At 41.8% G+C, this 25,406-nt stretch overlaps 1 protein-coding gene across 1 annotated transcript; it reads right to left on the bottom strand.

The window, feature by feature from the left end:
- Nucleotides 1-635: 635 nt before the first annotated feature.
- Nucleotides 636-24,923, bottom strand: LOC114551290 (FERM and PDZ domain-containing protein 4). Its single transcript, XM_028572466.1, has 17 exons — nt 24,913-24,923; nt 23,701-23,823; nt 18,698-18,849; nt 17,620-17,722; nt 16,221-16,266; nt 15,178-15,282; nt 14,760-14,867; nt 13,288-13,419; nt 11,487-11,606; nt 10,839-10,975; nt 10,400-10,526; nt 7,458-7,547; nt 7,127-7,309; nt 6,892-7,030; nt 4,944-5,507; nt 4,476-4,889; nt 636-4,021 (listed from the first exon to the last, which is right to left on the bottom strand). Exons 1-17 carry the CDS (start codon nt 24,921-24,923, stop codon nt 636-638), a joined length of 5,940 nt encoding a protein of 1,979 aa, XP_028428267.1.
- Between the last annotated feature and the right edge of the window lie 483 nt (nt 24,924-25,406).

Raw genomic sequence — 25,406 nt, 5'->3', positions numbered from 1 at the left:
ACATAGTCATTCAGAAATTCTACCTAAGATTAGGTTGAATCTTGTGAATAAAATGATGCAACAATTTTCTCACTGGACTGACAGTGACACGTTTACTTCTACTTCTACATGTACATTATAAATATCTGTAGTAAAACTGCACTTAATGAACTGATTGAACTGAAAGTGAATTCACTCCAGCCCTGAACAATATTAGAGCAAATTAAGCTGAACACTCAATGGCTTCTTGGAACTGCTACGGCAAATAATATAATTATATTGTATGTATGTACATTATATACATTTATTAAATAAGTTACATAATGCACAGGTAAAAGGGTATCTATTAGGTACATATCATATTACAAGGGTCTGTGACAGTATGGCATTGTAAATATACATTACAATATTGTCATCAGAAAAAGCAAGTGTAGTCAGATATGACTGCCTTTCAGCATCGTACTCATTTTTTTCTTCTCGTTTTTTGTTACTTTAATGGCAACTGCAACAAGTCTTTGTTGATTTTGATACGGAGATATCCAGACCTTTTATGAAAAATATATGACTTTTCCAGCAGACCAAAAAATAACAAGATGCTTAAAAGACAGACTTCTACTGACTGCGTAGGCCACGCTATAATGAATAAAGAGTAGGCTCTACTTGCTAAGCAGCGTTTTAAGGGAGCGGGTGAGTGCGTTAGCAATGGCCGACATGGTACTGGAGTGGCGGACCAGGGCTTTCACGCTGTGCTCCCCTGGTGCTCCCACGGTGGCAGCCTCAGCAGCTTTGAGTAAACAGATATAGTTCATGACAACCTCGTCAACCTTTGCCACGACCTCTCTCTGTTGGTGTGAGGCTGAGGCTCCGAGCCCCCGAACTAGACACATACAAGCTTCGCAGAGACAGCATAGCACCTGGAAGCTACAAGTTACAGCCAGCAGCATCTCCTCAGGACTACTGTGGGCCTGTGCCATCCTCCGGCATGCCCGGCCTAATTCTTTTGACTCAACAGAGAGGAGCTGCTTGAACTGGGATACGTCCTGGAGAGGCATCTGGGGTCCACGGTCGCAGCGACCTACGCTGGATCTCACCAGTGCAATGAGCTCACTGGCGTCACGGCGGACATCAATGAAGCCGGAAGGGAAGCCATACATGCGGTCCTTGAGTGCATTGATTCGTGCGAGACGGTCGCTAAAGCTCATGTTATTAAGGACCTCCCCATAAAGCTGCTCCCCAGCTACATCCACTGCCGAGCCACAGGGCAATATGGCTGATGCAGCGGCACCGCCATTCTCAATATCGTTCTCACCACGGCTTCTTCTGGGCCTTTCCCACTCAATATCATCCTCTTCTCCCTCATTCTTACGTTTAAAGAAACAATAGCTAAAAGGCCCATTGCATCTCCAGGGACTGGTGTCCAGTTTTTGAGAGCCCTTCATGTGTTTAGCATCTTTCTGCAATGGAAATGCCACAGACGCCCTTCTACTGTCTATTGTACAGCCTGTAGACCAGCACGTGTGGGCAGAAACAGATCCTTGGGAGTAGCTCTTGGAGAGCCGCTTCCTTGTTGGCCTCCGCTGGACTTTGGTCTCACCTTGCTGGGGCACAGATGGTGACAAGGGCTGCTGGCTCCGACTTCGAGTGGGTTTATCAAACAGAACCTCCACACTACCAGAACTGGCAGTCACGTTGCTGGAGCTGCGCTTGAGCTCCCGTCCCCGTTGCAGGCTATTGCAGAAGGGATCTGTCTGCTGTAGGGTGGGGTTAACAGCCTGAATGTGATTCTGCCGGGACTGGACTGAATGGATGGTATCCTGCGTGCATCCTGAGTTGCTGGAGCTAGAGTTGGCTTTCGAGGGAAGAGACAAAGGAGGTGGAGGAGGTGGTGGTGGCGGGGGAGGTGGTGGAGATTGTGGGTTGGGAGTTGGAGATGTGATGCAAGCCCTAGTGCCAGTAGATGTCTGCCTGATAAAAGCAGAAGGGTGGTCTCCCCTTCCTAGTGAGATGGTGTTGAGTTCTGCTCGTTGACCACTTACACTGGGGGCAGCAGAGAAACAAAGAGAATCATTAGGACGAGACTGAGGAGATTGACGAACTGCATGCTTTGCCCTCAGGTCTGATCTGAACCAGTCCTCAGTGCTGCTACTAGGTTGGCTTCTTGACCGAGGTGGGGGACGGTTAGTGTTACCCCCACCCTCACGATTTCCACCTGTAATGAATGCCCCATCACGACTGATACAGCCCTCTCTCTTATACAGTGACAGGAAGTGCTCTGGGTCCATACCACTCCTCTCTAGTTCACTTTCCAAGCCAGAAAAAGAGCTTCTCCTCTCAGCAGTAGCTTGCCTGAAATCTAAACTCTCATTCATGTCATTCAGTCTCTGAGCATGCATGTCAGAACTTCTCTTGAGTTTGGCAGGAAGTGTGGCAGAATGGTATGACTGTGGATTTTTATTTGCCAGCTGCACGGTGGTTGCATTAGGGGTTACTACATTTGGGCTGAGGAATGGGGATGATATGGAGGAAGGCATACATGGGCAGCGAGCAATAGTGTTCCCCCTATTCTTAACCATTTCGACAAGCTGAGGGTTACTAGTGATAAAGCGCCTGGTGTCCTTTTTTACAGCCCCTCCCATGCCTGCACTATGCAGCTTCCCTCCCTGATGCATCTGGCTGACTGTTAGATAGTTAATTAGTTGTCTGTAGGCCTCGCTGCCTTCCTTCTGGTTCAGGCCCTTAAAACAGGCCTGTTGTTTAGCATGCAGATCATTGTGGGGCCTCTTGCTCCCAGTACCTGTGGTCTCTTTATGCTTAGACGGTGTGGCTGAGGAGGGCCGGCCTGGTTCAGCCCCAGCAGCAGGAGGGTAAATGTTGGGCAGCATTTTCCGAAGGAGGGCAGGGTCTGCATGAGGGTGGAGGTCCTTTCCCTGAGTGCTCTGGCTAGGGACGCCACGAGGAATTCCAGGTTTGTTATCTTCATAGTTTAGCACCCTGAGTAATGAGGAGGAGGAACTAGAAAGTGGGTGCCTTTGCAAACGATGGCGTTTTGATTCAACTGCACCAGGGCCAAGTGGTGAGTCAGTCGGGGTGGCACAGGCACTACTGTTTGTGCTGCCACCAGCATCCAGTGATGAGCACAGAGAACCCTGTAGTGAACTGTGGGCTTCTCCTTGCAAATTTGAAATCCGTTTTGCTAGATGGTACTCACACAACCGTGCAACACTCTGCTGTCTAGAAATTGGCGGATGATCATTTTGTATGTCCGATCCCTGGTCGGTCCCCTCTGATCTGGATTTTTTGGTTGGGGACAGCAATGATGCTACAACTAGATGTTCATCTTGCTCAACAGCTGCAGTACCATTTTCTGCACCACAGTCCCCCGAGTTGGCAACATCTAACAGGCGATCAGAGGTAGTGGAGGGAGGGCAGGGGATTCTGTGATGGTCATTGGGGAAATTGTTCATTGCAACGCCCTCAGCTACAGGATTTTCTGCCAAAAAAGAACTCTGTCTTGTTTGACTTTCCCCTCTCTCACAGAATGAAGTGCGCTGGTCCATTGCAAGATGGCAGCGGCTCCCACCACTCTCACCCCGATGCCCTTCCCTTGTGCTGAAGGTGTTGTACTTCCCACTGGAGTCTGCAGACTTTTTGTGATGCTTGCCTCCTGGTGTGGTGGAACTTGGGCGCTGTAGAGTGCATGAGAGGTTAGTCTGGGACCTCACCACCAAGCTGTCCGGCCCTGATGATGCGGTGTCCAATAGGGGGCTTCGTCTTGGAGGAACTGCTGGAGGCTGAAGGTGTCGTGTCGGACTACGGGCTTTCTTCTGTATTGTTCCTGCTGTGCTGGGTGAGATGGGGAATTCTGTTTTTTCCTCAAGTAAAGGTTGGTACCCTTCCCTTGTGGCCACCAGAAGACGCATGTGGCTCTCATTGAGCCTGTGAGTAGCAGCCAGTTCCGAGATTTCAGTCATCTCTGAGGAGTTGGTCTCATTGCCAGAATCGGAGGACGACTCTTGGCTGGGGCCTCGAGATGTGTAAACACCTAGAAGATAAGAGATACAGAGTTAAATATGGGTCATGACGCTAACTAACCTATCTGCTTTTAAATGTGTACTGTAATAAATATTGCACAGAGCTATGACCATATTTGCAATTGATGAGAAGGCACGTTGTACAAACCGTTTCTGCTCTGGTGTCATGAATGTGTTTTGGGAGTTTGCTAACTTAAAGAGGGCAAGAGAGAATTAAAGCTAAATGGAAAAAAAAAACTACAAAAAGAGCAAATAGTTACACTGTTAATGTTGAACTTTTCTGTGATATATTAAAATCCCACACATTTTTAGTGGTCTAATCATATCAAATGAGAGACTGAAGACCACAGACGGAGACACAGGATTTATTTGGGTCGAGTCATGGTGAGTAAAATCCAATTCTAAAAGAAAGACGTGAAGGATGGTGATCAAACATTACTGTACTTGCATCAGAATTCAACAGACCTGGATTGTTCCTGTTGAGTGGTGGTGGCGGCGGCGGCGGAGGCCTCTGTTCAGAGACAGACAGCGCCTCCAGTGCCTGTAGAGTATTCATGACCTCATTGTCCAGCCTTCTCTCCCCTCCCCTGCTCCCTTCCCCCTCCCCGTGTGTTGGAACGGCATCAATTAACGATACTGGGATATCGTCATTGTCACGTGTGCTTAGCGGCCTTCCCTCCGGCGCCGCGTCCTCATCCGAACTGTCCCGAAATCCTGGTGGCGGAGCTGCGATTGCTAGGTTGAGTGTCTGCAGCAGTGTGTCGTCGTCATCCTCATCAACGCTCTGGTCTCCCTCGGGAGGAGGCAGCGACGTCAGGTCGATGATGTCATCGCTAGAAGCGGAAAGCGCGAGGAAGGAAGCTTTGCCGGCTGCAGTGGCTAACCCTCCTCCTTGGTTGCCACCGTTTTCATCCCCACCTCCGTGGTCGTCACCCACTGGTGTCCCTCCTGTGGAGTCTTCTTCGCAGGAAGCGTCGTCGTCATCCTCCGCGTCGTCCGTTGTGTCACGATAAAACAGATCCCTTAGCAGTGGCTCCTCACCACCTTCCTCAGTTATAATGTTACTATAGACATGCGTCAGACCACTGAACTGGAACGGCACCCTGTCCTGTGGACGGCAGTCTGTGTTGTTGTGCAAGTAGGGTGGTCTGTGCTCGGCTACCTCAGGGCTCTCCAACAGTCTTTCGTAGCCTATGTTCTTAGGCTGGTTCAAGGGTGGGTCCCCCCCAAAAATAAATGACACTTTGGGGCTCCGAGGCGAGTCTTGAGGTTTGTGTCTGGTAGCGGGGGGAAGAGGAGGGGGCAACGGACTTCTCCATGTCCCAAGGTCTCTGTCAGGGTTTTGGGGTTCCTGGGAGTAAGGAGAGATGCTGTTTTCTCGCCGTCCATTGTCTGAATACTCAGAGTCCCTGTTGTAGACCTCTCCCTGGCTGGGTGATGGCTCCTCGTTGTCCCCCAAAGATGTGCTGTATGGCCATTCCAGGACACGATCCTGACCTGCAGAACACAGCAATACAAGGTCTTATTATTTTAGGTGTTACATATTTTATGTTGATTACATTTTAAAGTGGCTGCCTCCTCTTCATTAGACTTTTTGAGTGCTTCACTATAATACTTTTGAGGTTTTATGCTGCACTGTAAAGCATAAATTTTTAATAGGGCAGTCAGCATTAACGCGTTAATCGCGATGCGATTACGGGCCGAGCATAACGCGTTCATTTTTTTTAATCGCATTAAGTGCAGCCGCCATTTATTAATTTATTTTCACTTTACTCAGCTTCGCAGGCTACTATTTTGACCCTTTGCCGCACCTTGCCATACTTCCTCGTAACACATCCTGCTGCTGCAGACTGCAGGCATGATGGAGAAAAAAAGCAGCAACACAATTCTGAATGGCGCTTTTTATTTTCCAAAACTCCTAGACGGGTCGAAAGCCATATGCACATTGTGTAAAGCAGAATTAAAATATCACCAAAGTATGTCAACCTTGAGCTACCACCTACGAGCTAAGCATAGTAGTACAGTTAACGTGACTCAGGTTGATGCTAGTGGGCTCAGGCAAAGCACTATTTTGGAGAGTGCTACTTGCCGACCTGTGTATGAAACCAAATCCAAAAAAATTACTACCGCGCTTACAAAATGGGTGGCAACTAACTGCAGACCTGTCAGCATCGTAGAAGACTCGATCTTCAAGACTACGGTTGGCATGTTCTGACCCGTCTTATACATTGCCGTCGAGGGGGACCGTAGTTTCACGCATACACAGCCTGTACGACACCGAGAAGCCAAACAGGAACTGCTGCAAAGTGATGCAAGGTGATCACTGGATGTCAGTGAGTAATCAAAATTATTTAAGAGTTACTCCACACTATATAGACTCTAGATTCAAATGTGTGACTAGATTCACACATTTTTCTTTTGTTTACAGTAAATAAATAAATAATAAACAAATACAAATCTTAAAATCAAGTTCATAAGGCCACTTTCTTTGCATTCATTTGATTCCCAATCAAGATCCACTGGTAATAATTGCTTTCCATTGTTAATATGTACTTAAAAACAGTTCTGAAATGCAATTAATAGAATTTTAATCATTTGATAAAACATGTGATTAATTGCGATTAACTATACATTTTAAAAAAAAATGATCGTTTGACAGCCCTAATTTTTAAGCCTCAAGTCTTTTTCTTCTAAGCTTGTTTGAATGGTTTATATGGACTGTTCGGCCAGGACAAAGACCTTGCCAATTGTTTCTACAACACGAGGAAAACTGTGCTGGGGAAAGGCACAATTTTAATTCAATTTTTGTATAAATGAGTAGCAAATCCATCTGATTCTGACCACACACATGTACATGCACACATATTTAATAATAACTTACTATTGTCTTCCCCTCCTGTGCTATTGCAGTGGGGCATACTGAAGATAGATCTCCTTGAATCCACTAGGAGGCGGTAGTAGCCTGCTGTTAGACAGGCAAGGTTCATTGCATCACTGGAGTCCATGATCAGTGTGATGGGCTGTGAAAAAAAAAGGAGAAAAGAGAGGGTATAAGGAGGGAAGAAAGAAAAACAACAGATGCTATCATTTGTGTAGGGTGGAATAACTGTGCTCACCCTGACATCCAGCACATGCAGCTCCAGTCGGACGTTGGTCTCATCCTCAGTGAGGATCTCTATGCGGTTGACATGGCTGAAGTCGGCCAACAGGGCCACTAAGTTGGTCCGGGTGTTGATGATATGACTGATGCCGTAACGTGGGCCCACTAACAGCGTCACCTCTGTCTGCTTCTCCCCTTGCTACAGAAAATGTATGTGTATGCATACAACAGTTAAAAGTCATTCAAAAACAAATCCACTATGACAAACGTTTATCCTAGAAAATGTTAACACTGGCAGAGATGCAGTTCCAAAACAAACAAATATTTTCCAGAACTAATGGCCTTACCAAAAGTATTGATTTGAACTCCCTCCCTCCATAAAGTCGGAGTTCGCTGAGGTACCTCAGGTAGTGCACCTTGGCCTGTAGTGCAGTCAGCTACAGGGAGAGCAGTGTAATACATTAGAAAGCATCCAAAACCAAATCACTTCAACCAGAACAGACACATTTGTCTTCTTATGTCAGAATGTAAAGCACTCTCAAGCCATTTTGATCTGGACCACAGATTTTCCATTATATTCCATTATGTCATTCAAATCTGATCAAAATCTGAAGCGCTGCTCCACAGTGGTACTCTTTATGGCTTGCTTGTGTGGATGTTTTCAGCCATTTAGGGTCATGGGAATTTCAAAATTCAAACTTGAGAGCACCAAAAGTGCATTTTTGTACTGATGCTTTCACTGCAATGACACATATCGACAACCTTGCATGTTTTATATATTTTTTGTTAATTCTTCACTTCTATACAAAGCAGATTATGTGATTTTTATATACCTTTTTCTATTCATAACTGGCATGTTGAGTGTCCCTGTATTTCAGCACCACACGCCCAGGGAAGGCAATACATTTGTAATGCAAAAGTTATAATAATAATACATTTTATTTATGCCCGCCTTTCTTGATACTCAAGGACACCTTACAATAAACAAATAGTAGAAGATAAAAACAACACAGACCACACAAAATTACAAAGCAAAGAACAACAGACATGTATTATGTGTATATGTGCCATATATCAAGCTGCCTTTTTAACCACTTATAATACTCATCAGACTAATAGGGTACACTATATATATTGTACAGTCTCCTGATGTTGCACCTACATTTAAGAATGCCATCAGTCTCAGAAACAAACAGCTAATGGGATGTCTGACCTTGCCAGACATCAGTTTTTATGAAATTCTTGCTCAGTCTTAACCACCGCCTTCCCACAAAACTAGGCGAGCAGCCTTTTTTGGTAAGGACTGAGTGATAACCTCAAGGCTGTAATGAGAAAGCTAATTTGGAGCATTGATGTTTTTGAATTGCATGTCAGTTTGTTTGCTGGCGTTGCCTGGCCGTATTTTTCCCTAATGAATAGAGTGGATATCAACTGCCACTATGAATGCAAATGGTTTGTCAGCTCATCATACTGCTCGAGACTTGGAGGGAAGAGATCAATATTCCCTAAGTATGACTGACATTTTATAGACATTATACACACACACGTGTGTTTAATGAGTGTGTTTAATGTGAAATACGTTCCTTCATCCACTACATGAAGCTGTGTTGGGTAGATTAAGTCGGACATAGAGCAATGCTAATTTCTGCTGATGAGTGATGTTGCCCAATCATTCCGCTTCAGTGAACGCTTCATGGCTCGGAGACTAGTCTCCGAGCCATGAAGCATTCACGGCCATATAGGGTTAGGGTTAGAACCCTATTCTAAAAAATGATCTACAAGATCTTGTAGATCATTTTTTAGAATATCACTCACTATCACTCACTTAAACATGTAAAACATTTAACCAATCACAGAGGAGCCTGACCACTATAAACATATTCTCTTCTGTGTTCTTCCAACACCTACCTTCTAAACATCTACTGGCTTGGGTTGAAAAGTAGCGCTATCACAGTGGCAAACATAAAAAGGACAAATGTGATTCATCCATATGGTGCATTAGGGTGTTGTGCAAACTCTGATGGGGTGATAGAACTACAGTATTATTATATTCTGTATGTCCGCTATGAGATGTAAACCTGTAGGATGACATTATTTAATTGTATTGACCCTTTATGTCTGATTTATTCATTTAGAAAACTGTGAGTTTCACACTGGATATGCATTGTATTTTATAGTAAAACTAGAGACACACAGAGAGCTTAGACACACTGAAAGAATGTGGATGCCATATAATGATATGAAATATGGATATTGTGAAAGAAAATAGACTAGACTTGGAATTACCGAATTTAGAGTCACACCCAACCTGGATTGCCTAAAAATCTTACAACTTATTGTTATATCTTTTTATTTGTAACAAATCCCATGAAAGAATAATACCAGTAATGTGTTTTTTCTCTCAGTACTTTCTTACTTCCCTGCCCAGTCTGTGGCACTCAGCGCCAAGCTCATTCATCACTACTAAAGATGTCCATCTTTAAAAAATGGGTAAAAAGTATATAGTCATTTTAAAAGAAAAAAGGCAAAGTCATTTCTGAAAAGAGCTGGCCTCTGTAGTTCTTAGAATTATGAGTCATGACGTTTAGCTAGGATTAATACATAGTTGGTGCTCTTGTGAAGGCAGCATGATGGTGTATATGTGGGATAGACTCAAAATAAACTATGGGGCCCATAGCGAAGAAACATGTCACCAAGAGCAATGCTGTGGGTTTTTAATCAAAGTACAGTACTTTTTCTGCCTCATCCACAAGCATCTATAATTCAGTTTGGAAGCATTTGTGTCTTCTCTGAGACCAAAATAACACAATTGTATTCCAACTGTCTAACTGAGATTAACATGCAGCTAACCTTATTTGCACGACAGCTGAGAGTAAATCACTCGCTTAAGTTGACACGGGTTGCATGGGTTAATTTTGTTTTAATTTTGTTTCAGCACCCTGCGGATTTTTACGTGTCAAAGTAAAAATGGGTGTTACGGAATCAATGGCCGTATCATTAATACAGTTTTACAAAGAGCTAAAAAGTCAGCGGATATGAATATCTTATTGTGCACACAGTTTGACAATGAATTTTGCTTGTTTTTCACATTAGCATTCAAGGGCTGGCTTCATTGAGGGTCTTAGGTTGACAAGGGTGAGAACCTTTACAAGGTTGAGCATGACAGGGATGCTATTTTTAGGATACTTAAAAACAGAGAGACTGCTGTTTGTGTGCATATGTGTGTGTGTGTGTGTGTGTGTCAGAAGTTTATTAACAAGGGCAAAGAAAGACAAGGAGAGCTGCTTACTTTTTTCCCTGGAGGCACAAGGTTCTGGTTGGTTTTTAGGATGTGTGTCAGAGCCTTCTTGATGTTTTTCTCCTTCATGCTGGACAGCACGACGGGAGGCAGAAACAGTGGCAGACCCCACTCCTTTCTGTTGAGAGGAGATTGTTTTCTGCATAAAGTCACTCTTGGAAAAAAAAGTACTTCTACTAGACCTTGGATGACATTTAATCTCAGACAAACTGTCAGTTACAGAACAGAACAGTCAATTGAAGATGTATCTAACCAAGGAGGGAAATAAGAAAATGAATTCCTGATAAACTTCTGTAAACCCATCAAAAAAAAAAAAAAAAAAAAAGTCTAAGTCAGTCTATTATTTATAATGGATGGAACAGCTCTAGGCTGTACAACAGTATAGTAACATTACAGATTATGTTGCTAGTGTCAAAAAACACTAACTTACTGGATGTATTTCAGGGAGACCTTCTGGCTTTGTCTGGTTGTCATGGTAAGGATGTACATCTGCAGAGCAGCCAATCGTAGCGCAGCATCGTACTTCAGCTCCGGGCCGAACCGTTCCAAGACCACATCGTTACAACTCTATCGCAAAGCAGGAAGCAAAGTTACATAAGGATCCCAAAGTCACGTTTTTTGGGCTTGTGAAGTGCATTTCATCACTCCATCGAACAATTCCAGCAGCAGTGCATCCCTGCTAAACTGAAATAAGTTGTTCTCAACCTTTGTGGTTTGAGATTCCTTCAAAGGGGATACAGTTTCCAGTCCCTGATGGAGGACTCGGAAGCATAAAATGGTGAACTCTGGCAAGAAAAGATGATTAGCTTTCCTTCTCTCAGGGTATTTCACTTGAGTAATTATCAAAGGAATCCTATGGGAAAGCTATTTATTATTTTAGAGACAAGTAGTTTAAACAAGAGTGGGTTTATTTGAGGACTTTATTTGCAAATGAGGATGTTGTCCTTACAGTATCCATTCTGTTACTTGTAAATCACCAAAAATCATTTCCAAGCCACGCACTAGATTGTATTCCTCTCAAACTTGACAAAGCATTTTACTGAATTAGTTTTAGGACTTTACTGGTGAATTTGCTCACCTGTACATAGAGGTATTCAAATGCCACAGCGTCTCTCCGGAGCAGCTCCACAGGGTCCCTGGGCACAAAGCTGATCCTAAAGAAACACTTCATCTTGTCACAGCCAGGCCTCTGGGTCACCTGGGGTCACAGACAGGAAGGAGACAGAAAGGGAGAAAGAGATAGATGGAGGGTCATCGATGAGCAGAAGAATTAACACATGCACAGACAAAGAAAAAGCAGCGAAAAACCCCACAGGTTTGTGCTACAGTGCAATCATTATTGGTGTAAAGGTGGTATGTGTAACATAACATCTATTTAATAAACATGTTAGTCTCTGCACCTAGTTTCAGTCCTGATACTGGGTGCAAGTCAAGAAAGAAGGGCAGGGACGGTTTAATGTACAAAGTAAGACACAACAGAGTTGCACTGTGGGAACTGTAGGATCCAGTGTTATTGGCCCATACTAGGGACTAAAAGTCCGAACCTGTCAGCCTAATTACATCCATTTTAATCTTTCTCCTAACTTCATAGAAGTGCAATACAAAATTGATTGAGCAATACTATGATGAAAGCTGTGGTAAGCAATTTATTTTTGGCCACTGGAGCTTTAAGTTGAATGTATTATCAGCAACATATATAAGGATAAAAGTATTCATTATGCAGCAGAATGGCTCCTGTCAATGTTATGTGATCTTTTTTTTGGGGAGGGTTTTTCCGCCTTTAATGGACAGGTGAGAAAGGAGAGAGAGAGGGGGAAGACATGCAGGAAATCATCACAGGTTGGAGTCAAACCCTGGACCTCTGCGTCGAGGCATAAACCTCTAAATATATGTGTGCCTCTCTACCCACTGAACCAACCCGGCCACATCACATTTTATTTTATTGTGATTAATTATTACTAAAGCATCATATTCAATGAAATCATTATAGCTATGTAAAAATCTGCAGAGTAAAAAGTACAATATTTGCCTGTAGAAGTGCAAACCAGCGTAAAATGGAAATACTAAAGTACCTCAAAGTTGTACTTTAGCATAGTTCTTCAGTAAATGTATTTAGTTACATTCCAACGCTGGTGACTGTAAAAGCAGTTGTAGTACTAGCAGCAGCATTAATAATCATGCCGTTATTCAAACCACTTTACAACACAAATACATGGTTGTGTAATTCAGCAGCAGTAACCCTGAAAAAAATGGGCGTGCTTGCGGTGGTTGTCCGTGCATTTGATTCAATTTCTTATTCAAGACAAAACCACGAGACCAGCATCATCTTTTAAATATTGATTACATTTTGTAAACCATTTACCATGTGTATAGAGGGCGAGGGGGTTTATTTTCTATTTTCTATTTCAAGGACTACCAGCTTTTTCCCATACACAAAGATTGACACTCAGCTGTATTACAGTATAGCGTGTATATGTTTTATCAAGCGTGTCACACTGCCAGTGTGTGTGTGCCATGTGCACAACTTCACATCTGAACTGTGTGGTATGAATATTAAAATTGTCCTCTTGTGATCCCACAACCTCATTAGAATGTAGCGGGCACTGTGGATGAGGGTGTGTGTGTGATAGTGTGCGTGTGTGTGTGTGTGTGTGGGTGGTTGTGCATTTGTGTGTGTGTGTGTGTGTGTGTGTGTGTGTGGGAGAGTAGGTGTAATGTGAGCTGTCGCCCCTGCTGTGCCAGTGCTGATAAATGACACTAGGGTTCAAATGCTGCTTGAATATTGAGCAGGAATGTGTGTGTGTGTGTGTGTGTGTGTGTGTGTGTGTGTCTGACTCAAAGAAGACAAAGAAAGTGATGGAAGAGGAAACATCTCGTACCTGATTAAGCATCTCCTGTTCATGCAGGAGAAGCAGTTTGCTTCCAGAGCCTTCCGTCCTGTGCTCCAACACCAGGGAGAAGTGCTCGATGCATTTGATTGACAGCTTCTCTTGCAGGGTCAGGATCACATCCTGAAGTAAATACACCGCATTAAACATTTAGTCAGAGTAGTTGCTTAATAGTTATGTATGCATGTATTATCATAGTATGTTGATGTTTGCAGTTACTGTAGTATACAAGAAATCAATGTACTTTTTTAGTTTTGTACTAACATGAGATGATGCAATACAATATGTGCACCACCAGTATTCTTTATTTTGTCATTGTTCCAGTCTGAAAACACAGCTTAGTAAAACATGGGGGAAATTATTTGTAATACATAATGGCACTATGCATGTCCTATTTGCAAAGTTAAACTATCTAGATTTTGTGCTTCACATTTGCATTCTTCATGGATTAACAAAATATTAACCTTGAAAAGAAATCTCAAAAGATGAAAATGTGAAAAGACGGTGGGTGGAGCGGAGACAACCATTGAAACTCTGAACATGTCTTTTATTCAGACAATAATTTCTCAGGTGTAAAACATGATAGAACAAGGTCAAAATATGATGGCGTAAGACTGTTTTTCAGGACTGATCACTTATTTCATACTTTTTTTAAAGCAGAGGTAGAATAGTTAGATAGTAGAATATTTCTTTTTCTTAGTGTAACTGTTTAGAATTTTCCAAAAGTGACTAAAAAATGAATATAAATTTCCTATGTAAATTTACCAGGATCTTTCTTCCTTATTAGTTACTTTTGTTAGGTATGTATTTACTGTGAACCACATCTTATCAGTCATTTCTATCTGCTACTATAGTCAAATTAGCCTTTATAGCTAGATAACATTAGCTTACCAGCTCACATTGGATAACTATTATCACATTGGATAACTATTATCTATTATACTATTAACTATTATAAATAGCTAAGTGATGATGATGATAGCATATATTTAATATAAGCATTGAATTCTAATACAGGTCATTGTATGTCAGAGTATAGGTTCTAATGACCTAAATAGATTTTGTAAATCAATATTAAAACTAAAAGCCTTGTTAAGATAACAGTTACAGTATTCGCAGTGAAGCTGAGAAAAGGAGTGATTCAGCTCTTTTGCTTCAAATACACGTTGGGAGCCACAGTGGATCAAAACTGAATCTACAAGTCAAGATTCAAAAATTTGAATATGCTCTTTGCCACCTTGCCTAAATAGATGAGATGCTCAAACAAATGGAACCCATACAGTGATTGAATTTAACGGTCTGTGTGTGTGCACCAAGACACACTCACACTCATTTGCACTCTAAATGAATTTCTCCCTTTAAAATTATACATGCTGCAGAGACTGCTAATTTTGCTGAGTGTGCCTTAAGGGCTGGAGCACACACAGACACACAGACAGACACATACACACAGACACACACACCTTGATAGAGGTACTGCTGTCGAAGCGAAAAGACTTTGTCTGCCCGTTCTCCAGATAGACCTTCAGGACATTTGGCATGAACAGAAGAGAGTTGTCCTTCACCGGGTTCTGCAAAGGAGGAATATTATCAGTCTTTTCATCCTGTGCATTTGAGGTCCCTTTAACAGAAGACAGGTGAGGTTTAATACGTGAACAGATTTCATAAAAGTGTCATGTCATAACACATTTTTGTGATTGTCTTATCTTATCTGGCATTCACTCAACTGTCTGTCTTATGTGGTAACCATCTGGCATTGCTTATATAGTTCAAACATAAGTATGTGTGTGTGTGTTTGTGTGTGCGTGTGTGTGTGTGTATTTGTTTGTGTGTGTGTGTGTGTGTGTGTGTGTGTGTGTGTGTTTGTGTGGTAGAACTGACTGGAACCTGGCCGTTTATAATGACCTCCTCTGCAAAGCGCACTTTGACCGGATTGGACTTGAGCATGGCTTTTTTGGCTGCACTGATGAACGCTGATTTAGGGGACTAAGAGGCAACCGTCCAAAGCGAGAGAGAGAGAGAGAGAGAGAGAGAGAGAGAGAGAGGATGGAAAGAGGAAGAAAGAGACAGACAGATGGAGGGAGAGAGATAAAGAGAAGCATAAACACAAGCACAAATGAAGTGGGTTTCCAGCACATTAGCTATAACATTGGAAAAATCGATGAAACATTAACACAATAACCACTAATTTCTTGAAATTGGGAAAGTGCAAACATTTTCTATGTTCATTTTTACAAGAAACACAACCCTGGTGCAACACCACGCAACCTTAAGAGGAGGATGATGAATGCATTTAGTTGGAAGAATACAAGATTATCATTTAATCCCCTTTAAAGCAAAAGGCTCTTTTCATGGAATTTAGGTACAATACGAAAAATATAGAATATCACCAGCCTTATCCTTTAAATGCGGGACAGAGTTTAACAGGCTTGGAGGGGAGTGAAGGCCTGCCTAAACTTTGAGAAAGTTGCAGGTACAAGCCACAAATCCATACTTCCCAAAATATGATATTAAGGGTGGACAATGCAATTCATGGAGTTGAACTTATTTTTTCCGAGTACGGTTATGACAATTCAGAGAAGTGCTACAACATCCCTAGCATGGAATAAAGAATACTGAGTCATCATGATCATGTTTTCGTTTCTGATAGTTATATAAAGGTATCATTATTGTGGCAAAAGTATCCATTTTTAAAAATGCAACCTTTAGTAGTGAATGAATGTGTTTAGGGAAAGTGGTTTATAAGCCTAGATAAAGAGAGCAAATATGGCAAATTGAAACAAAACATTGTATTCAGAGCAACAACACATATACATACAGAGTAATCCTTTTCTTGGATTTCATTTAAGCCACATTTTGATTAACGTATCTGATACATACAGTACAATCCCTGTGGTGCATTTTGCAAGAGCTGATCTACTCACAGGAAACGGTTGGACAACAGTCAACATGATGGATTCTTTGCAGCTCCTAAAGCGAGAAGACCGCAAATCATGGAGTCAACAAAATCATCACAAAACAACAATCACATCGAACAACAATGGCAGATAAGCGAAAAGGAACTTGACTAGCTTGGCTGAAATGGAATGAGATGCCTATGGCAATCACCACTTCCACATAACTACACATAGACTCATTATTTTCCCATTTTAAAAAATGTAACAGTATTACTGGTGAATCAAAAAATAAAACTTCAGTCACGCTAAACTGAGTGCATCGAAATAATAACAAGAGCTTGCTTTCTTATTAATTCCAAATATTTATTTGTCTGAATGTTATGTGATGACGACTATGCTTGTGTGATGAGCAAATGAGTAGAGCGTGACTAATACTTGGCAAGCACTTCATTAGAGCTTTTTGTGAAGTTAAAGATGACATTTTAAAAACAAAGTAATGATAATTACTTTGTTTCACTGTTACTGTTTTTGTGCTATGATCAGTATTAAACTTGCCATTTTAAAGATCCAATTTTGTAAAATTTTAGATTTCCAGGTATTTTTTTATTATAAAGTAGGTCGAGGTGCAAAACGCTCAATCCACAGAGAAATGCACACAGCCCATATTCAGAAACGACGCCTTTAAACGAGCCTTCAGGATTTCCGTAAGGTTGTCATGTCACAACTATACTATATATAGGTAGAAAGTGCTGCTTCAGTGCTGTTGTAGTCATTCCCCGGCTGCAATAACAGTGCAGACGGTGAAGACCCGGAAACACTGACCAATCAGAGCAGGCTACAGAATACAGGTATATTCACACAGACAGTATGAGAAAAAATAATGTGTTTTTTGAACATTAAAGCATGTAAACACTAGTTCTAGTAGAAAATACAAGTATACACCTGAAATTGAGCATCATATGGGACCTTTAAATGTTTCAAACTGGTTTACATTTTTTTATAATGACAAAATTCAATATTGCAGGATGTGGGTTGGAATATTAAGCCAATTTATGTTTTAAAACTGCACACGTACTGTATGTGCATTAGGCATTGGATTTTATAGCTGTTGACAGGTTTCAAATGGTCAGTTCCCCCAAATTATTCTCACTCTCAATGCGTTTTTTAGTGCTTTGAGCACCACAAATGAATTCCACTCACCAGAGAGGATATCTCAAAATTTGGACAGATAAAACTATGTGCATGGCTGGATAGCACTAGAGCTAAGCAGAACAATGTCTTTTTCGTAATACGACGGAACTGGCCCTTTAAATTTAGGTTATCAATAACTTTCAGTACAGGGTTTGGGTTTACAAAATCCACCACCTGATTAACCTGAACTGAACACTGACACAGACCACTGCTTCCCCACGTTTTTTGCATTCACCTGACGAGGTCGATGACTCGCTCTCTAGGAGCTGAGCTGACGGGTTCATCGTTGATCATGATGATCTCATCGCCTGGCAACAGCCTACCCTCTGATGGACCACCTACACGCACACAAACACATGCAAACAAGCCATAGTTGACACACACACACACACACACACACACACACACACACACACACACACACACACACACACACACACACACACACACACACACACACACACACACACACACACACTGTTTAGGAATGAATCAGTGGAAGAACAGCTGAATGGATGCTGCTAACGTGTGTGATATTGTGCATATAAATGTGTCAGCTTACAAGTAAATTGGGTGTGTCCGTCTCCTGACACATGCAATAGGTGTTTGATAAACTGCTGCGTCCTCAAGCACACATATTCCATTCCTTGGCAAACAACTCTAAATAGAATATTCATTAGTTCAATTGTCTGCTTGGAATTCAGCGCCGATTGATTATTGAGTTGCCTAATCACTGTGTGTGTCTGGGCAGCCACTGGAGCTGACAGCTGATAGGACTCTGTAAGCAGTGGTTTGGCAATTTGCCAATCAACCAAAATAAACAATACTTCCAGTAAAAATTATAATTATTTCTTTACTTTCTTTGATTTGTGGGGTCAAAAGTACTTTCTTGTGCAATCATAGTCTGGAGAAGTCAACCGTCTGCATGGTTTCCTTTTAAACCGTGGGTCGGAGAGAAATGTATTTTCAATTGCTCTGTATATCAGGCACATATTGCAGAATTGACAATAAAGTGGACTTGACTTGACTTAAACAACCATTACAGCAACCGTTTGCACAGATTCTGCAAACAGTAAGGAGGACCTAATGAAGTAGCTCAATGCAATATTTTAACATGCATACCTGGATGTATCAGGGCTTGTTTTCCTACTTTGTTTTGTTACAGTTTTTTATTTAATGTTTCAGTATTGCTGGTTCATTCTATTTAATATATGATTTAGAAGACCCAATGTGTTGGATTTAACCATTTCTGACTTTGGTGACTCCTTGTGGTAGAAAAGACCCTGTTATAGCCAGCAGAGCATAACGCCTACCTGGTGTGACAGAGCGGACCACCACTGGTTTCTCACTGCCTGCCACAAAACCAAAGCCCAGGACAGGGTCCCGTCTCATCTCTACCAGGCGAGGGGCGGGGGGGACCCCTTCCTGGTGAACCTCTTCCAGGGAACTGCTCTGGGACACATGGCTGGAAAATAAAGGAGAGGAGGAACATGTTGACTGAGAGAAATTCAACCAAAATCTGTATGTGGTATAAGAAACAAAGGAAACATGACATTGTACAATTCACTTTGACTTTGATTCACTTACAGCTGGCCAGTTTGCTGACCCACTTATCCAGAGTGATGTAAAATGAGTCAGCAAATACTTTTCTCTTCAAGAAGATGTGTAGCCAGTAATGGGCTCAATAACTGTTACCCGGATGTCCTGCTTGTTAAAGGAGGGTCTCTTAGTGCACATTAAAATGCAATCAAATCATTCATTCCTACACTTGAAATTAGTTTTAGCTTTGCAAAAAAAACATTAAACTTTGAATGAACGATTTTAGCCATCGGATCAGCTGTCAGAGCCTTGGCTCAGGTTTGGTCATTAGCACAACATTTTATAGTTAAGAGCCACTTATAAAAGAGAGCACAGGTCCTGCATTCATAAAATGTCTCCGATCTGCAATCTGGAACCAATTTGCCTCTTATATCCACTTAAAAGGCTGCAGACCATTCCAAATAAAAGTGTACTGATCATTTAAACAAGACACAATTTTTCAATATCATTGTGTAAAGGTCCAAAAGGTCTGACCAATATCATGTATGTAGCCTTCAAGTGCATAATTACGACTTTGTTTCAACAGTCATATACAGTACATATCTATGTGGTTGTGATCCACAAAGAACCGAGGCTATTGGTTTTTCAGTTTTACGCTAAGGTGGATAAAGTGATATTAATAATGATGCATGGCCAGATCAGGAACGTTTCCAGCTGAGCAAAAGTGACTGTATTACATTTTGCTTTTCAGAAATTACTATTTATTTATTTATTTTTCTGGGTTGTGATTTCACCCGTATGCATGTTGAACGAAATAGTGGGTCTAGAGAAAAGTCTTTGCTCTTTCGGAGAGACTAAACCAACATTTACTGCAACTTTAATGTGGGTGAATATTGGTGAAATATCACATGGTTCCTTTCTGTGACTCACTGCAAGTCACCCATGAGAGCACCATATATATACATATTGAATTAAACCTCCCTGCTTGCTGAACCTCAGACGCCTGTCTCGACTGGGACACTGAGAATGTTTGCCTGTTAATTAAGACGTGATATATGCTTTCAGTGGTGATCACTCATTCTCTCTCTCTCTCTCTCTCTCTCTCTCTCTCTATTTCTACCTCCCTCCCTCTTTCACAGTTTAAAAAGCTCCCTTGGCAGCCATTGCTTCCTCGCTGCACATTAAGTTCCAGTACATGGTGTCCATTGTTACCCAGCCAACATCCATTCCATCTTTTGTCTGTCCATACAGCAGAGCGCATATCATCCATCCTAACCTTCACATCACATTTGTCACATGTTTTAATTGTACACTATCGCTCTTTTTAATTTGATAAGGAAATATTGTTTTCACATTTTGCATGAACAATGTGGCTTTACCTATGGATATATATCTAGTTATTACAATATATATACCTGCAACTTTGCCTAAATCTGCCCTGATGATGAAGCATGTTCCAACCATCCGGGATGCGACTTTATCTCCAATCCGGATCAATTCTAATCTCCGCCACCTTCTTTCCCTCTTGCGCTTTCTCATTCTGTCTCTCATTATCACATTGATCTGCACTGTACATACGGCGCAGAACTCTCAAACTAAATCTGTCTATAATGAAGCATGTTCCAATCTGTGATGTGGGCTCATCTTCCCTGTCAGGGTCAGTGGGGTTTAATCCCACGGGAGGGCAGAGCTAGGGGGTAAGGGGGGGTCATCGGAAAGCTAAAGACAAAAGGCCAAATCCTGGTGTTGCTGCTAGTCATGGAAGAATGGGAAAAGCATGCATAGCCATGCACTATATTTTAGTAGCCAGGTACTGACAAATATTAGTGGAATAATAATCAGTTAGGAAAAGTTGGGAAAAACATTCTCGCATTGCCAGACCTATCTCCACAGCGCTGCGCAGGAAGGTGTGGCCCATCCACACAACATTCCGGGATGGTAGAAAAACGTGCACTGGTTTATTGGCATATCTTTAAACCAATCACAATCACAATCGTCTTGGACGGCACTAAGCGCCAGACGCAGCAATGGTGCCTCATCAAAATAGCCTTGGGAAGGAACTTGTTTTGGTGGAACATGTGTACGTTCAAAAGTCGTTTTAGTCGTGCAACAGAAAACTCAGATTGGACAGTTTCAAAGGATTCGAATGGACAACCACCATGAGTCAAAAAAGATGTAATACAGTCCAGGTCAAAGAGTAGCATGTCACAGTTACATAACAAGCTCAACAGACCTAGCTAACCTGGTCTTAGCCACCTGGCTCCACATACTTTAACTGTGCGTATGAGAAGGGCTGGTTTGATATTATGATATGTACAGTTAGACTATACTAATTTGGCCAGGTTTTTGTATTTTATTTCTACTGACAAACTGACTTTCTTTCTCTTACAAATTCATGACAAGAACTGATTCATGACAATGTTGGATTTGCAGGATTTTTCTATCAATGTGACTTTCATTTTTCAGGTACTTTACTTTGTTCAGGAGGGCCTATTAAACTTGTCGCTCCCCTAATTCGACACTTAGGCATAAGTATGCATCACTGTCATACATCTCAGAGTGGATGTCAAGAAACCACCTGAAGAACAACTTGTGGTCCTTCAGGGGAAGGGATGCAGTGGTGGGCCCTGTGGTGAAAACAACTGGAATTTGCCCCTTCCTCACTAAGGAGCCACCTTCTCATAGTATGCATACAGCTGGATATCGTTAAAAAATGTTCGATACCACTACCAATACCGTGACTCCGATACCGGTTCCTGAATGATGACTTTTTTCATCATACTAAGCACTTAGTGCATCCTAAACAAGCACATACTTGTTTATTAAGATGATATATACTTAGTGTAGTAAAGTGTTCCTAAGGAGAGTGAATGCACTTAATGAAAGTCACTTTGGATAAAAGCACCTGCTAAATGAATTAAATGTAATGTAAAAGAGATACTCCTGCCTGGTATTTTATCTATTGACAGTTGGAAATTCAAGAAATGTACAATATCTTGACATATGAACGTTGTAATTTATGTTACATCATTGTATCCATATCGCCCACCTGTACATCCATCTGAGGCAATGTAACACCAATGAAAAAGGGACCAATATCGGGTGTGAGTGGGGAATACTGCACCAGAGCAGTTGGCGGGGTTTATAAAGCATACACTCAGGTAAGCTTGCAACTATCTACGTTTGTGAACATCCACAAAGGCAGGCATATGATTACACTGTGAAATCATTTATCCAATTAAATCTACTGCAAAACCTTTAAATTGTATACACTGCCTGTGCAAAGAATAAATACACTGACACTTGAGTGAAGAACCTGAAAAACCTGCTGGACCATGTTAGGTAAGGTTAGGGGAATTATCTGTCCAATATAGTTAAATCAACTATTGCCTTTCCTCACTCTCACTCTCTTTTCTCCTTCTTTCTCTGTCTCGCACAAATCCAATTGTGATACTTAATCTGCGTCACCTCTTCTAAAGCCAACAGCTTTTCTCTGGGAACAAAGCCACATAACCAGAGCTGTCTCCCCTGTCATATTTGACTCCCCCATCATGAGGATGAGAAGGGAGAGAAGTTAATGGGGGAGTGGCAGACAGAGGAGAAAAGGGGCAGAAAAGACGAGAGATAAAACGAAGAAAAAGGAAATGAAAGGAGGAGAGGAAATAAGATACAAATAACAGAATGTATAGAGAAAGGATCGGAGGATATGCAATATCGTAAGAGGGCAGGAGAGAAAATGGAAACAAGAACAGAAGATAGTGGGAGGAGTATTGAAAATAATTGTAGTGTGTGCCCAGTGTTGAATGTTTTACTTTATCAGTGTTGCATTTGCCCAAGGAAGCCAAAGAAAGCAAAGAGACCAAGGTAAGGGAATTGATGCCAAGGGGTCAAAGCGAAGAGGACAGAGGTAAAGGAAAGGTCAAAGAGAAAATGGAGAACACAGGAGAAGGCCATATAGGGGTAAAGAGACGAGAATAGATAGAAAATAGATAAAGAGAGGAGATATAAAGAAGGATGAAAAGTTCCAAAAGATCAGAGGAAAAGCATCAGCGAGAAGTAGAAGTGCAAGACAAGACGGAGAAGAAAGAAAACAAGATAACAAGTGGCAAAGAGAGTGGAAAAGTAGAAGAGGAGGAAAGGTAACTGGTGGAAAAGTGAAGCGTATAAGTGGAGAAGATAACCATTGGCATCCACAGTCAATTAATTCACAGTATAATTTTACCACTGCATAAAGCAATTTGTGCATGAAAAACATCATGTCAATGCAAGTTAATTGGATCGCAGCTTATCAAAATCAGACACGTCTGCCCGACACAGAGCCTGCTCCACAGTGTTTACATGTATTCTGGATTTATTGTGCAGAATGTTCTGTATACCAAGCCATCAATGCCAGCCCAACTTGAGGATTTGGCTGAAAGTTTCTTCCCGCATAACAAATTAACACAGACAACTGACACTGAACGCACACGTGGAATGCCAAATTACCTGAACAATGGCTATTTTTTCTGCATGTAGGGAGGAAGGGGCAGGTGAAACAACACCCATAACACTGGCTCATTAAAGTACGTTCGTGATTAAACTAGAGTAATAATTTTGGGAATAGGCAGGTTGAAGGAAAAACTCAAAAAAATGCAACGTTAGTCAACTTTTGAACCCTGCACTACCACTGTTTCTCCAGTGGAACTTTATAATGCAACCAAATGCAACTGTGGGGACTGTATAATGATGATTGTGCATCATCCTTGCATGCTGGTGTTTCTGATCATACTGGACATACTTGGTGAGGAAGTCCCGTCCCTCCCTGGTGCTGTTCATGCTGTCCCAGCTGTATGGAGGCCCCTGCAGTCCACCCCAGGAGCCTGGGCCAGGGGGCGGCCAGCCCGACATTTTGTTCTTATGGCTGAAACAAAAAAGGACAAAAAGAACGGGGGAAATCAGCATTTGATCGTCATGTATTGTGTTTTTGTCAGTGTGGTGTGGAAGATAATTAAAGTAAGGGAATCTGTCTCAGTTTCAATCTCAAATACACTTTCTGAGCAGTGAAGTAAAACCGCTTCCTACTTAGTATTTGTTTTTGGTTTTAGAAAATATATAGACAAACAAGGACCAGTATCTTGAATCACAGCAGAGTGAACCTGGTAAGATGTTAATTTTTGGAAACACAGCAAGTACCTTACTCCACCTGCACATAAGTCACTTCTAGTAAAAACAAACATTTAACAACATTTAAACGAAACTTTCGGTTTCGACTTTAAATAGCTGCAATCTTTAGATTGATTAGAAGGCTTTTATGCAGGGAGATGATCCGCAGAGAACAGAACTCATACATAAATACCACAGCACATGCATTTACTTATTTCAAGCGTTAAATCATTTAAGAGAAGAATCAAAAGGTGAATTTATAATGGAAATGGCTATACAGCTCCGGTTAGATCCCTGTCCGCCCAATTAGTGTGACCTCTCGTGTCTCTGTGAGTGGCTTGCAGTGCGAGATAGCAGTGCTTAGTGCAATCGACCGCAGTCAAATAAAAGGTTCATCGGGTCCGTAGATAGGCGATCAATGGCTGCATGTACGGGCATGCACTGATGTATTTGCTCTGCAAAAGTGTACGCACGTGCTGATGTGACAGCTGATTCGGTTAACGCAGATTACTCATATAATGTCACTGAGGGTTTCAGGAGAACGTAGAGAGACAGAGGGAGCTGAATGTGGTGAAGAGATCCCAATGTGGTGCTATATTGAGAATTGAACAGACCACCCTCCTGAGTCACTGAGTTGAGCCTCACATGCTATAGTGACTAATCATGCACAGATCGTAAAACCTTCCACAGAAATAATCACAAATGCAATAAAAGATCATCAAGCCCGGAGAAATGCCACTGAACTCAAGCATCTACAGTATGCACTTCATACCCACATTTGATTTATTTTGGAGAACACTTCCTCCCACACAGCCATAAACCTCGAGGGGGAGTTTATTGTCCTGACCTCATATCCATGATAGCGAGCTGATGCATAGCTACAGTAACAATGAATAGATTGATGGCATTTCAGTGCCAAGATTCAGGCCGATATTCTGTTATGCAGCATATTCTCTACTGTGTGCTTTATAGCAGAGAGCCCTCACACGTCACAGTTTCAGCTCTGGGATATATCCCATTGAAAGCAAAGGCCCCAAATGTATCAGTCATATGCTCTCCAGTCAAAACAAATTCTTAAAATGGAAGAAAATGCGTACTAGACAAGGACATCATCACCGTAAGACTCCAGCTGATCGATTCCCATATTGTGCCGTTGATGGGTTGAATACATCAGTCAGTCATGTCACAGCTTGCAGTGTGTGAAAAAGAAAATTGGCCTTAGATGAAAAGTGTAAAACACTATCAGACCCCTTCAGTCATCCTGCTGGTCAGTTGTCATGTAGAAGGAAAAAAGCTTACTAAATGATACATCAGTTGTCTCAAGAAATACACATATCTTCC

The sequence above is a fragment of the Perca flavescens genome, chromosome 24 (assembly GCF_004354835.1).
Source record: "Perca flavescens isolate YP-PL-M2 chromosome 24, PFLA_1.0, whole genome shotgun sequence".
In the NCBI taxonomy this organism is placed as follows: Eukaryota; Metazoa; Chordata; class Actinopteri; order Perciformes; family Percidae; genus Perca; species Perca flavescens.
This window is presented reverse-complemented; position numbering and strand designations above follow the sequence as displayed.